At 42.7% G+C, this 14,857-nt stretch overlaps 1 protein-coding gene across 4 annotated transcripts in view; it reads right to left on the bottom strand.

Moving 5' to 3' along the window:
• Positions 1 to 378: 378 nt before the first annotated feature.
• LOC135713311 (histone deacetylase 4-like) overlaps positions 379 to 14,857 on the bottom strand; it is a 259,155-nt gene continuing 244,676 nt past the window's right edge. Inside the window, exons 4-13 of one of the 4 annotated variants that reach the window (XM_065236404.1) lie at positions 13,140 to 13,247; positions 12,940 to 13,071; positions 12,796 to 12,866; positions 12,596 to 12,732; positions 10,472 to 10,711; positions 9,898 to 10,121; positions 9,431 to 9,835; positions 7,850 to 9,373; positions 7,473 to 7,789; positions 379 to 3,966 (exon numbers count right to left, since the gene is read on the bottom strand). In XM_065236404.1, the coding sequence (XP_065092476.1) occupies positions 3,906 to 3,966; positions 7,473 to 7,789; positions 7,850 to 9,373; positions 9,431 to 9,835; positions 9,898 to 10,121; positions 10,472 to 10,711; positions 12,596 to 12,732; positions 12,796 to 12,866; positions 12,940 to 13,071; positions 13,140 to 13,247 (3,219 nt within the window). In that variant the 3' untranslated portion in view covers positions 379 to 3,905. Of the gene's footprint in view, positions 3,967 to 7,472; positions 7,790 to 7,849; positions 9,374 to 9,430; positions 9,836 to 9,897; positions 10,122 to 10,471; positions 10,712 to 12,595; positions 12,733 to 12,795; positions 12,867 to 12,939; positions 13,072 to 13,130; positions 13,248 to 14,857 lie in introns of all 4 variants that reach the window. The other 3 variants (XM_065236405.1, XM_065236403.1, XM_065236406.1) reach the window with 3 other exon arrangements.

Below are 14,857 nucleotides of genomic sequence, written 5' to 3' on the forward strand. Positions count from 1 at the left end.
TGCTTATCCTATCTAGTGTTTTGCAATTTTCTTTCGTTTTTGTTTTTTTTTTTTCATTAAATATAATCTTTCTGTTTTTGTCTCACAATTTTCGTTTTGCACTCCCGATTTGTCCATTTTTGTTTTTGTTTGTTAAGGTAAATTGAACTAGCTATTCGTGGTAGGAGTAAACTTTGTTTTCCTCCCTCTCTCTCTCTTTTCTTTTCAATAAGTTTGTCTGTTTGTTTGCATGTATGTGTGTGTGTGTTTGTGTGATTGATGTAAAACAAAAAAGGAAAACATAATAAACTCTCGTTCTTTTCTTTTAGTACAAGGAAACAAAACAGCAACAGTTTTATAAAATTAAACGATTCCCCAATCTCCGACGGACAGTGTACCGCCGCAAATGGGGCAGGGGACAGTTTCATTTTAAACTAACCATACATATAGATAACATAACCGCTAATGATAGTTAAAGAATCTTCTCTTTTTTTAGTACAAGGAAACCAGTTCGATTTGTTTTGTTCGTTAAACTAAACTATTTACAAACGCGTAGCTCCCACACTATGGGGCTCCCTTAAACCTATGCACAGACGAGTAAAGAACTAAAAGTATAGACATTCGTAAATGTGTGTGTGTGTGTGTGTTTTTGTTTTGTTTTGTGTTTCTCTTTTACACAAATCGAACATTTCGTACCATCTTAGCTCTGTAACGTGTTTCCGTTTCACCTTTTTTTTTCTTTAAATATAAATTACTTTTCTTTCTTTAAAAGAGGAATGTTTATTTTAATGTTGGCTCAGTTTCTTTTTTCATATTATTTTGTTTGTTTATATTTTCACTTTCAGCTAAATATGAGTTTCCTTTTTTTGTTGAGGTGATTTGTTTACATTTTCCTAGTTTTTTTTTTCTTTCTTTAAATTTAACTCTTACTTGTTTGTTTAGTACAACAAAAGCGTATTGATTCGTTTTCATTTTCATCAAATATTTCTCCATTCAGTATTTGTTTGTTTGTTTGTTTGTGTGTGTCTAGTGAATGTGAAAGAGTTCGAAATCTGTCGTCATTCGTGTGTTTGTGTTCTTGAAAAAAACCCCTCACACAAATGGGGGAGAGGAAGAGGTTTTCCTATAGTGTAAACAAACCAAAGCGTCTATACCGAAACCGAAGAAGAGGAGGATAAAACGAGACAAAAAAATGCACTTGCTTGAGAAACAATATCACATCTCACACCTATTATAGAAGCTTCTGTTTTTATTTTTTTAGTACAAATCTCTCTCGATGCCACGGTTACTATCACTAGATCAATATATTTATTTAAAAAAAGAGAACGACATCCGTAGGATTGGAAACGGGTAAAAGGGTGTATTTGCGTTTACGCCTTTCAAGAAACGAAACCGAAAGTGGCCAGCACTTTAATTCGGGGAAAAATGTTCCAAGCTACAAACTAGTCCGTTTTTTAGTACAAATTGATCCGCGCTTGAGGGAATCAAACAAATATTAGGGTATGCATATATGTATGTGTAAGTTTCTCACGTCATCCAAGGCGACGCCGGAGAACCTGTCCAAATATAGTTGTTTTTTAGTACAACCCCATCAACAAAAATAAACCTGTTGAACCAGTCAAAAAGTTGATGTAAAATACCTTCGCGTTCGTTCAAAAGCGGATGTGTAGAAAGAAGTGCTTCAGGGTAATGTTTGTATTGGTTACTCCTTCTACTGGCATGTGTGGTCGTGTTTGTAAGTTTGTGAGTGTGCTATTTGATAAATATATGCAGCGTTTAGTTTGAAAAAGTGTAGCTTCTTAGCGTTCAAACGGGTCGAAAGCTTTGTTTGGATAAGATTTGTATTAAATTTGCTTACCTTTTTATATTTTGTTTTGTTTTCTTCGTTGGTATACATTAAGGTCACTCAACACTTATTAAAGATAAACTTTTCTGCTTTAAAAATGTATGCTCTTCTTTCAATAATTACTATAAATATTTACTTTTTCTCGCCCTCTGCTCCTTCTTCTTCTTCTTGGCCTTGTTTGCCTTCATTTGTTGTTTCGCTCTGATTTTCCGTTTTTTTTTTCAATGTGATTAAAGGTTTCTTTTAAGGTTATTGTTTGATGGCAGCAGTCAATTTTATTTTATTTGGTTTAAATGAATGCGTGTGATTCGATATCTGTGTGGGCGCTTATTGTTTCGGTACTACAGTGAACTCTCCCTAACTCCAGGCAAATCCAGGCTACTTCGACCACTTTTGCCATACAAATTTCCAAAATTTACCTCCCCAACTCGATGGGCCCTTCAATATCGAGTTAGCGAGAGTTGACTGTACTTCCTGGTTTGGAACAACGGCCGGGCCAAGCGGTACACTTTGTTCGGGTTCAAAGTGCTTCAAAGGTTGAGCAATAATTTCGTTCTTTTTTAAACGTCTAGTTTTTAGTACAATTAAGGAGTTCAGTATAGGCTTGTTTCTGCAGTGTGTTAATTCAGCCTAGTTTGCTTGTTTGTTATTTTTGTTGTGGAAGGAATATCTATTACTCACCAACGGGGTAACTTTCGTTTATGTTCATAGTGGAAAAGTTTGCAAAAGTGATGCACAAAAATTATTCCCAGTTTCTGTTTTTTTTAGTACAAGTATAAAATAAATTTTCGCCCACCCGACAGGCGGGATCACGTTCTATAAAAATTACTTTGTAATTACCACTTTCTTGCATTTTGTAAAACAAACGTACTTATCTTGCTTAGCATCGACTCCGTTAAGTTTTTTTATCTATACAATAGTAATTTTAGTTACGAAAATGGTGGATTTTTTGAACAGTTTTTTTTTAATTTTTTATCATCCATTCACATCTAGAGTGATTTTAGCGATACAGTACAGTTTTGCTCTCTGGTTATATATCTACTCTGTTTGTCAACAACAGCCAACAACGAACGATGAACGAAAAACGGAAATAGTCTTGCTTTGTGTGTAAAACATCCACAGTTTACTAAGTTTTGTTTCGATTTATCACCTACAAGTTTCGTCTGCTTATGTGCATTCAATATGTTGATATATATATATGTACCTCAAAAAAACAAATATGACCCGACTGGCGATGGCTTTAAAGATCCCTACTTAAAATGTTTGTCTGCATATTCCGCACAAAACAAGGCAACGATTTCGTTCAGTGCACTTTGACGCTGTCAAAATCGAAACGCACGCTGAACTGAAAAGCATCCGAAAATACACAAAATTACCCAAACTTCATAAAGTCCCATCGCCAATCGCCTTTACTGCCACTTCCGCCACGGCCCGATTCCCGCCGTATATAACAACTAACGTAAAGTACGATGATTTTTTGCCTATCTGTTCTATAACGTCCGAGAAAATAAGTCGTCCCGTCACGACGCGATTGTTATGTTAATTTTTCGATTTGTTTCCACCGAAAAATCGACCGCGAAGTTTTCCCTGATTCGATTGATTCTACTACCTTCCACCTTTCCTCAGCTATTCAAGCACCTTCCATCTAAAATTCGTTTCCGCCAAACCTCAAAATCCCCGCTCTTCCGGTTTTCTACTTGCGGGGAAAAAAACTGACCCAAAAATATAATCTAGCTTTTGCTTGTACCGAATTTGCGTGTAAATTTAGTTTCGTCCTAAGCTCTCAGATTTTTCTCCAACCAACCCGCCAACATTTTCACACCTCGAGGTAACATTTTCCCGCTTCCTTTCGGGCTTTATCCAAAAAACTAGCTGCAACTCCGTTCCAAAAAAATTTCTCCTCCTCATCACGCTCGAACACAGAACGAACGCGCCTCCACATTCACTCTCACTCGACCTCCACTCCGCCCGGGAAAAAAAGGGCTGATTGATTCGATCGCTGTGATTCAGCCAGGGGCGGCAACGAGTCAGCAACGGCCACAATGCTCGAAGATCGATAAACCTGATAACGGTGCGGGACTTACTTCGATTCGTCCTGATCCATCGGTTCTTCGGAGTCCTCGCGGGAAATGTCCGATGTTCTGTGGGTGGAAGAATGTTAGAAGTTTGAGTGGATTTTGTAGGATGTGTAGATTTAAGTTATAAATTATTCCCCATCAAGAGGAAACTCCGGTAGTTCGTAGCTTAAATTTGGTGTTTCGCTTGAATTCGTTAATATGCAATTGGTCGATTTGCAATTGGTCAACTTTTTTTTAGGAATTTGCAATTTGATCAATTTGCAATTGGTCAATTGACAATTGGTCAATTTGCATTTGGTCAATTTGCATTTGGTCAATCTGCAATTGGTCATTGCAAATTGGTCAATTTGCTATTGGTCAATTTGCAATTGGTCAATTAGGAATTGGTCAATTAGAAATTGGTCAATTAGGAATTGGTCAATTTGCATTTGGTCAATTTGTATTTGGTCAACTTTCAATCGGTCATTTAGGAATTGGCCAATTTTTAATTTATCAATTTACATTTGGTCAGTTTGCAAATGGTTAACTTTTTTTTAGGAATTTGCAATTTGATCAATTTGCATTTGGTCAATTTGCATTTGGTCAATTTACATTTGGTCTATCTGCAATTGGTCAATTTGCAATTGGTCAATTTGCAATTGGTCAGTTTGCAATTGGTGAATTTGCAATTGGTCAATTTGCAATTGGTCAATTTGCAATTGGGCAATTTGCAATTGGTCAATTTGCAATTGGTCAATTTCCAATTGGTCAATTTGCAATTGGTCAATTTGCAATTGGTCAATTTGCAATTGGTCAATTTGCAATTGGTCAATTTGCAATTGGTCAATTTACAATTGGTCAATTTGCAATTGGTTAATTTGCAGTTGGTCAATTTGCAATTGGTCAATTTGCAATTGGTCAATTTGCAATTGGTCAATTTGCAATTGGTCAATTTGCAATTGGTCAATTTGCAATTGGTCAATTTGCAATTGGTCAATTTGCAATTGGTCAATTTGCAATTGGTCAATTTGCAATTGGTCAATTTGCAATTGGTCAATTTGCTATTGGTCAATTTGCAATTGGTCAATTTACAATTGGTTAATTTGCAATTGGTCAATTTACAATTGGTCAATTTGCAATTGGTCAGTTTGCATTTGGTCAATTTGCATTTGGTCAATCTGCAATTGGTCATTGCAAATTGGTCAATTTGCTATTGGTCAATTTGCAATTGGTCAATTAGGAATTGGTCAATTAGAAATTGGTCAATTAGGAATTGGTCAATTTGCATTTGGTCAATTTGTATTTGGTCAACTTTCAATCGGTCATTTAGGAATTGGCCAATTTTTAATTTATCAATTTACATTTGGTCAGTTTGCAAATGGTTAACTTTTTTTTAGGAATTTGCAATTTGATCAATTTGCATTTGGTCAATTTGCAATTGGTCAATTTGCAATTGGTCAATTTGCAAATGGTCAATTTGCAATTGGCCAATTTGCTATTGATTCATTTGCAATTGATTGATTCGCAATTGGTCAATTTGCAATTGGTCAATTTGCAATTGGTCCATTTGCAATTGATCAATTTGCAATTGGTCAATTTGCAATTGGTCAATTTGCAATTGGTCAATTTGCAATTGGTCAATTTGCAATTGGTCAATTTGCAATTGGTCAATTTGCAATTGGTCAATTTGCAATTGGTCAATTTGCAATTGGTCAATTTGCAATTGGTCAATTTGCAATTGGTCAATTTGCAATTGGTCAATTTGCAATTGGTCAATTTGCAATTGGTCAATTTGCAATTGGTCAATTTGCAATTGGTCAATTTGCAATTGGTCAATTTGCAATTGGTCAATTTGCAATTGGTCAATTTGCAATTGGTCAATTTGCAATTGGTCAATTTGCAATTGGTCAATTTGCAATTGGTCAATTTGCAATTGGTCAATTTGCAATTGGTCAATTTGCAATTGGTCAATTTTCTGTTCGTCAATTTGCAATTAATCAACTTTATATTAGTCAATTTGCAATTGGTCAATTTGCAATTGGTCAATTTGCAATTGGTCAATTTGCAATTGGTCAATTTGCAATTGGTCAATTTGCAATTGGTCAATTTGCAATTGGTCAATTTGCAATTGGTCAATTTGCAATTGGTCAGTTTCCAATTAGTCAATTTGCAATTGGTCATTTTGCAATTGTTCAATTTGCAATTGGTCAATTTGTAATTGGTCAATTTGCAATTGGTCAATTTGCAATTGGTCAATTTGCAATTGGTCAATTTGCAATTGGTCAATTTGCAATTGGTCAATTTTCTGTTGGTCAATTTGCAATTAATCAATTTTATATTAGTCAATTTGCAATTGGTCAATTTGCAATTGGTCAATTTGCAATTGGTCAATTTGCAATTGGTCAATTTGCAATTGGTCAATTTGCAATTGGTCAATTTGCAATTGGTCAATTTGCAATTGGTCAATTTGCAATTGGTCAATTTGCAATTGGTCAATTCACAATTGGTCAATTTGCATTTGGTCAATTTGCATTTGGTCAATTTGCAATTGGTCAATTTGAAATTGGTCAATTTGCATTTGGTCAACTTTCAATTGGTCATTTAGGAATTGGCCAATTTTTAATTTATCAATTTACATTTGGTCAATTTGCAATTGGTTAATTTGCATTTGGTCTATTTGCAATTGGTCCTTTAGGAATTGGCCAATTTTTAATTTATCAATTTACATTTGATCAATTTGCAATTGGTTAATTTGCAATTGGTCAACTTTCAATCGGTCATTTAGGAACTGGCCAATTTTTAATTTATCAATTTACATTTGGTCAATTTGCAATTGGTCAATTTGCAATTGGTCAATTTGTAATTGGTCAATTTGCAATTGATCAATTTGCAATTGGTCAATTTGCAATTGGTCAATTTGCAATTGGTCAATTTGCAATTGGTCAATTTGCAATTGGTCAATTTGCAATTGGTCCTTTAGGAATTGGCCAATTTTTAATTTATCAATTTACATTTGGTCAATTTGCAATTGGTTAATTTGCAATTGGTCAACTTTCAATCGGTCATTTAGGAACTGGCCAATTTTTAATTTATCAATTTACATTTGGTCAATTTGCAATTGGTCAATTTGCAATTGGTCAATTTGCAATTGGTCAATTTGCAATTGGTCAATTTGCAATTGGTCAACTTTCAATTGGTCAATTAGGAATTGGTCAATTTGCGTTTGGTAAATTTGCAATTGGTTAATTTGCAATTGGTTAATTTGCAATTGGTCAATTTGCAATTGGTCAATTTGCAATTGGTCAATTTGCAATTGGTCAATTTGCAATTGGTCAATTCGCAATTGGTCAATTCGCAATGGGTCAATTTGCAATTGGTCAATTTGCAATTGGTCAATTTGCAATTGGTCAATTTGCAATTGGTTGATTTTCAATTGGTCAATTTGCAATTGGTTGATTTTCAAATTGTCAATTTTCAAATGGTCGATTGGTCCATTGATTTATGATGTACCTCACATGACGGATTCTTGATTAAAAAACCATCCAAACGGATATTCATAATATGCACTGCGTACAACCTCCAACACTCACCTATTGGGCGGTTGCATCGACAGTCCGGCCATCGCCGTCACCGTGTCGGATTCTTCCCGATCAGCGCCATTCGCCCCGCTCACAGCCTGCATGGCCGAAAAGCTGACCGTATGCGCCAGTCGCTTCACGCACGGCCAGTGCGTCATCTGGATGGCGATCGTCTTCTGCAGCGTCTCGATGGCCGACTGGCACGGTGGTCGCGAAAGTTCCGTACCGGCAATCGGAGCCAGATCGTCACCCAGCAGCGCCCGGACGCACTCTTGGGCGGAATCGCAGATGGCCGGCAGGTCGTAGCCGCCTTCCAGCGCCAGGATCACCTGAAACGGCAAAAAATGCCATCAAACCCTGAACAGCACCACTCAACAGTAAGAACCCACCTTCCCATCGGCCAGTTTCATCAGCTCCCGCGTCAGGTACCCAAAACAAGCCGGCGACACCATGTAGCCTCCAAGGGGAGCCGGGTGTCCGAATGCGGCATCAAATCCGGCCGAAACCAGTACTACGTCCGGCTGGAAGTCCCGTGCGATTGGCATTACGACCGTCCGGAAGGCGGCCAAGTATTCTGCATCCCCCAGCGGTGGATTCAACCCACCGGACCAGGCAATGTTCACATTGAAGCCCAACCCGGGACCAGTTCCGCTCTCCGTAGGACCTCCGGTTCCGGGGAAAAAGTTTCCGTCGTCATGCCGATGGATGGACAGGTACAGCACACTCGGATCGTCATAGAACACCTGCTGCGTTCCGTTGCCGTGGTGGACATCCCAGTCCACTACCAGAACTCGTCGGACCTCCGATGGAAGTCGCTGTCGGAGCAGTTTTGCCGCGATGGCTATCGAGTTGAAGAAGCAGAATCCCATGGCGGCGTTCGGTTCCGCGTGGTGACCCGGAGGACGAACTACGGCGAACCCATTCCGGATTTCACCCTTGGCTGCCTTGTAGGACAGGTCGATAACGCAACCGGCGGCCATCCGTGCAGCTGCTGCCGTATGGTGTTCGTTCCAGGTCGTGTCCAGATCGACTCCAACGCCACCGCACCCTAAGCGGACAAAGCTTACCCCACTGGCGTCCAGCTTCTGGCGGTTGATCTGGTTTGTACCGAAGAGGAGGGAGTGCGCTTCTGAGTGAACGGATTGCAGTTCTTCCTGGGTGGCCTTCCGAGAGCGAAGCTTATCGCACCGTGCAGCTAGACCCGTCTCCATCAGCCGTGCCCAAATGCTCTGCAGTCGGCCGCTATGCTCCGGATGTGCAGCGTTGTCTCCGCAGACGCAGGAATGCTTCAGCATGAGACTGTCAAAGGCTAAACCCGTGGTGGGTTTCCCATTCTGCTGAACCAACCGGATGGGAATGGCGGAAGCCGAGGAAGAGGTGGTTAACTGGAGCGGTCCGGGACTGCTTGCCAGTCCCTCGTTGGTATAGCTGAGCATCGAACGACTCCGGTTCTGGATCGTGAGGTTCACGGGAGGTGGAATGTCGTCTTGGCCGGTATCAGAGAGAGCAACCGGATGATTACTGCTGGCCGGAGTTCCCAGATGTACCAGCGGCGAGGATGAGGTTCGGGAGAGTGGTCGCAACAACGACCGGTTGTAGGGATCTTCAAGCATACCGATCTGCATCGAGTGTCGCATCAAGGCCTGAGCCTGGAGGAACTCGACGTGCTGCTGCTGTTGTAAGCTTTCCACCGGATCCCGCAGCAGAGTGGTATGGGAGGTGCTCTTGATAACGCTGTTTGAGGTTATGACTGTGGTTTTCGGAGGTTGCTTCTTGTCGGTGAGGTCGATCACCTCGCCGGATTCGACTTCCTCCTTGAGTTGCGGTTCCCGGACGCAGTTGGCCCGGTTAAGCGCCGTCTGACGTATCTTCTGCTTCATCAACAGGTGCTGCTCGTAAGCTTGGCGTTCGGCCTGCAGTGAGTGGGAGTTATAGGGATCGTGGGATCCTTGCATAACCAGGATACTTACGTCACTGTTTTCGTAGTGAGTTTGCCCGATGTTGACGACGCTGCCACCGGTTCCGGTTAGCATGGGATGACCGAGGGGAAGAGGAGCGGATTGTGTTCGACCGAGCGGTCGATGGCCTTGCTTGTGCAGTCGTGCCTGTGCCACCTGGGCATCGGTAATGGGGTGTCCGTAAACCGAGGGAACGCCTGCGTGAATCCCACCGAGGTGGGTCGGATTTATCGATAGACCACTGGCGGCAGCGGCAGCTGCTGCCGCTGCGGCCGCCGCAGCAGCCGCCTGCAGCTGCTGCTCCGTCAACTGATCCAACATCGCCTGGTGCTGGGCGAACGATGGCGGCGGGTGGTGCGATAGTGGAGGTGGCTGACCGGCGGCCACCATCTGGTGAGGTCTCAGCGGTAGCATTGCCTGCAAACAAAAGAAAATGGGTTAATCCCGTTCTTGGAGCACCTCAGCCGTAATACTCCTACAATATGATTAGCAGAGTGCGCATCGCCCAGATGCGGCCGTCCAAGAGAAATGTTCGGCATCGAGGGCGAGCTGAACAGGGACAGGTCGTTGATACTGGACCGACCACCCGGTCCGTACTGTGGGTCTTCGTTCTCTTCCTGGATCGGTGCATTCGACGGAGAACCTCGACTGCCCAGGGCAGGTGGCGAATTCGGACCGGAGTCGGGCGTTCCGCCGGCGCAATCTGTGGGAGAGGAAGAGTGAGTTAGCAAAAGCTTTTCCTAGCAGCCAACAGATGGCGCCTAAGGTCGTGCGTTGTTTGGGTTATTAGTCTCAATTAGCACACGCGAATTTCGGAGAGGACCGGGAATGTGCGTTTGCTGTTGCGTTTCGCTGGGATTAATGCCGTTTAGTAACACATCAAATCACTCACACAATCGAGCAGGCAAAGATGTAGACAAACAAAAAAAAAAAACAATGTATATTTATGTAACCAATTCGGACCGCGCGCTCGCGCTGCGATCGATGAAACGGAAAGATCTGATTCGGTTCTACGCACGAGGTGAGGGCGGCGCGGCACCGGCGAATACCTACTTGCAGGATGTTGGGCAGCCAGCGTCGAGAGGTGCGGATGCGTCGGCGGTTGTCCGGGAAGATGCGGAGCGCCGTGCTGGCCGGAGGAGGATGGCGAGTGCCCCGACGACTGCTTCTGCATTCTCCTCTGGGCGGCCTGCTGGAGTCGTTCCTGCCGACGGGCGGCCAGCGGTCCGGTCATGGCACGTTTTTCGATTACCCGTTGCTTGATGCGGATCTTCAGCAGATTGGACTCGGAGGCTGTCGGTGGTGGCGAGAAAAAGATAGAGAAAGAGGGGAAAGAGGCAACAAGCAGAGCAAGCATGCGAGTTTGGTTGGTCAGTATTGGTTAGCTGAATATTTGTCATCTCTGGGGGGGGGGGGGATCATCATTATCAGGGGGGGGGGGGTTGGTGGGTCGATGCGGTACAATGCGATGCGTGGCGGCTTGCGGTACAGAGCTCGGGCCTTGGATTCAGTAGAAATTTGAAACCTATTGCCCAGGACTCGGAGAGAACTCCAGACTCACTAATCATTCATAATCAAACAAGGTCAAGTTAAGTTAAGTCAAACAGGCTTCCAGGTCCAGGTTCAGTGCAATTTTAAGCAGAATTCAAAGGACTTTTAGGACATCAACCGAGGACGTTCGGGGTATGTACAGAGGACTTCCAAGATAAGTTCAGAAAACTTCTGAAGCTAGGAGCTGAGTAAAAGCCCACAAGCAATTCAGGGTATGTTTATTTTTCCATTTCTGAGCAAGGTTCTTCCGGAGGCTTCAGCAAAGTAAAGATCAATTCTAAGGCATAACTGACTTCCTGTTCATGTTCAAATGATTTCCAAGGTAAATTCTGAACGGTTTCAGGGTATGTTCAGAGAACCGACTGGATTTGTTCAAATGCAGGTCAACTCCGTGAGAATTCCAGAAGTTCAGAAGTCCACCAGTTCCAGAAGACTTATGGCCAAATGAAGAAGATCTCCAGTGCATTTCTATCCTATGGACATGGATTTGCAGGTTAAGTGCAATGGACTTCCTGGCTTTGTTCAGAAAATTGTCCGAGCGTGTAGTTTAGAAGACTTCCAGACCAAGTCAAGAGGAATTCTGGGACATAATCAATGGACCATTAATTTATGTTCGGAAGACTTTCAAGTCTAGTCTAGAGGACTTCTAGAAAATGTTCGACATACTTTAGTCAGTTCGGAAGACTTTCAGAGCCTGTGTAGGACTGCCAGATCTATTAATTAAGATTTAAAGAACATGATCAAGGGACTTCCAGCGTTGGACTGTTTGGAAGATTGTCAAGTCAAGTTCAAGGAGTCTCTACGAAGTACTGCTATATTTTCGGTTCGATTGTCCAATAAATATAATAATGAACCCAAGTAACAATTTTGGGTTTTATTAGGGTTCTAAGCAGTTCCAGACCAAAGCGAAAAAAAGTAAATTTTTGAATCAACCTTCTCCGATTTGTATGAAACTTTGCGTAATTATTTGTTATGGTCAATGATTTACATTTATGCTAAAATTCGTCCATTTTTGATTACCCATAACAAACAATTATTCAAAGTTTCATGCAAATCGAACAAGGTCCCGTTTTCCGATTCGTCATTTGACGTGGAACTGCTGTTATATTTACCGTGATTCAAACTTCTAGAATGCTTTAAAACCTCAATAAAACTTGCAATTTTAATTGGAAAGCCTCTGAGGAGTTCTGATCTCCCCTCGAACCTGAGATTTGATCTGATTCTCCGCAAAAAAAAAGCTTCTCTAACCTACTATTAGCATACTGAGAGTTATAACCTTGCAAACTCGATTTGGTTAAAATTTTCGAAGCTTGCGAAACACTTAAACACAGCATGCATTTCGCCTCATTTCAGTCCTGAATCCTCCCCTATCAGAGTCATCAACTTCGTCTAAAATCAACCGCACACGCTAATCTAATCAAACAAAATCATTTCAAAACAACTTGTGATCTCCAGTATCTGTATCTGCAGACGACGCATCGTCCCATTATCATCTCGTTCAGTCGAGGCGGCGCCCACCCAATTAGTACCAATCAATCAATCAAGCTGCACACCACGAAAACAAGGCAAAAAGGGAAAACAAGTTTGGCAACACTGGCAAATACTGGATGCTGCCCACTCACTCACCTGTCTTCCGCAGTGGAAAGTCCGAATCGTACTTGGCCATCGACGACGGCGGTGGCGGAGGGATTTTGTACGGGTGCGAACTGGCCGCCACGGCTCCGGCCGGTATCGACTCGCCAGAGGAGGATTTCACGACGCCCCTAAAAAAATAAAAGCAGATAGTTTAGCTAGATCAGTCTTCGAGACGTGCAGAAGGACTTTACCAATTTCGATAGGACGAGGGCGAGTTCATGCCATTGGAGGCGGCCGCTTGCTTCTTCTGGATGAGGAAGGTCTGCAAAACAACAACAAAAGGAAGAAGATGAGTCAATGGCAATTTAGAGGACGGAAATCGGGGTAGATCGAACCTGCAGCTTCTGCTTGACCTCGGAGCTGGCGTTGGCGCTGAAGTCCTGCTTCTCTTTGCGCTTCATCGCTTCCCGTTCGCGGCGTTCCCGCTGCTGGGCGGCTTCCTCCGCCAGGCGCTGATCGCGCAATTCCTGGAAATGGTAGAGGGATTTAATTCTAACAAGGGGCTTGGCGGATGCAGAAAACTTACGGAAACTACCTGAAACTTGTGTTCCAGCTGTTGTCGGTGCTGCATCTCCAGTTCCTTGTTCTTCTCCTGGAAGGCATGCCATAGTTTTTGCTTCTGGAGTTCCTGCTCTTTGCGAAGCTGCGGAGAAGAAGAAGAAGAAAAAAAGTAATGTTGTAGTTCAAGGTGAAACAGTTTAAGTTGGCAAAAGCTGCGATAAGGAGTATCATGTCATTCGCGACACGGAGCCTTATCTACTGGTAGCTTTATTTATAGCATTTGGAGTGTTGTGTCATAAAAATAAACACGGTCATACACAAACGGGTGTGGAGAACCAATGTCATAGTGGAGATAACGGTTCGGGCCTGTATCGCACCGGGTAATCTATGTGACCGAGTGAACGCTACGCGATTAGTCAAGAAGCGTTACTTGAGGAGCTTTGCGATTACATCCAGCAAATTAGTTTCGATTTAATCATATTTAGCTTTTCCCAGTCGACTGCGGTCATTGGCAAGCCATCCAAACGGAGCGGCTCGGTCGTCCCGCACCGCATCCAACTAGACTAGTCCTGGTGATCGTTTCAAAATGGGAAAATATTCTCTAACCTCAGCGATCTTCCCGACTCTCATTCAATGGAGGTTATTTCTTGGGCAGTCCCGAATCGTCTACGTGGACGGGTGGTTGCGGAGGCGTCCCGAACCCTCTATTTATAAGGCATTTCTGTTCATTGACTTCTCCGGCCGTTGTTCCAATCTGTGAACATTAGTCAACCTCCGCAGTCGTCCCGAATAGGCGGTCGTCCCAAGCTCTTTTAGTGAAGATGAGCCACAGCAGCATATCAGTTTTCTAAAGCTTTTTCGGCGGTCATCCTAATATAGAGAACGTCCAGGAAATGCCAAAGCAAATTGTAAGACAATTTCTGTGAAGCTTAAACAAGAGGTCTTAGCTAAAACTATTCTTTAGATTTTCTCACGACTGAACTAGCTGAACTTGCCCTTTAATCCTGTGGATTTTACAAGTTTTCCTGTTGAAGCTCGTCGGTACTTCACTTGAAGAACCTGTAGACCGATTGTCGGAATTCCGTGAACTTCTCCCGAGAGTTAACTTCTTCTTGATAGTTCAATGAACCGAATCGTCTACGTTGAAAATTTTACGCTGGTCGGATCATTCTGCTCTCATACTCTCCGTAGTTGCGGAGGTGCCCCAAACCGTTTTTGAAGCCAACCCTGCTCACTGGCTTCGGCAGTTCTTGTTTGTTTGATTTCTTCAGAGGAAATTCACGGAGGGTGTCGTAACTTAGCCACACGGGGTCGTCCCGCATCCAGGTATTCGTTTCGAACTCCCAAGTCGGAAGCATCACGGATGTCGTCCAAACGTACTGGTCTTCAAGAACTGCATTCAGGAAAGGGAATTTCGTTGGCAGATCGGAATCCTCTATGGTGAAAATTTACACTGGTCGGATCTTTCTTTCGCTCATACTTTCCGTAGTTGCGGAGACGTCCCAAACCAACCGGCTTCTTCAGCAGTTCTTGTTTTTATTCATCAGAGGAAATTTCACAGAGGGCGTCGCAACTCAGACATTTTTATAGCTTCTCCGGAGGTCGTCCCAACTTCCCATGCTTTCCGTAGTTGCGGAGGCGTTCCGAACCATTTTTGAAGCCATCCCTATTGACTGACTTCTTAAGCAGTACTTGTTTTTTTTTTTCCTTCAGAAGAAACTCACGGAGGGTGTCCTAACTTAGCCACTCTAT

This window comes from Ochlerotatus camptorhynchus, unplaced genomic scaffold (genome assembly GCF_037179485.1).
Source record: "Ochlerotatus camptorhynchus isolate MF236.1 unplaced genomic scaffold, CSIRO-AGI_Acam_v1.1 ptg000550l, whole genome shotgun sequence".
NCBI lineage: Eukaryota > Metazoa > Arthropoda > Insecta > Diptera > Culicidae > Ochlerotatus > Ochlerotatus camptorhynchus.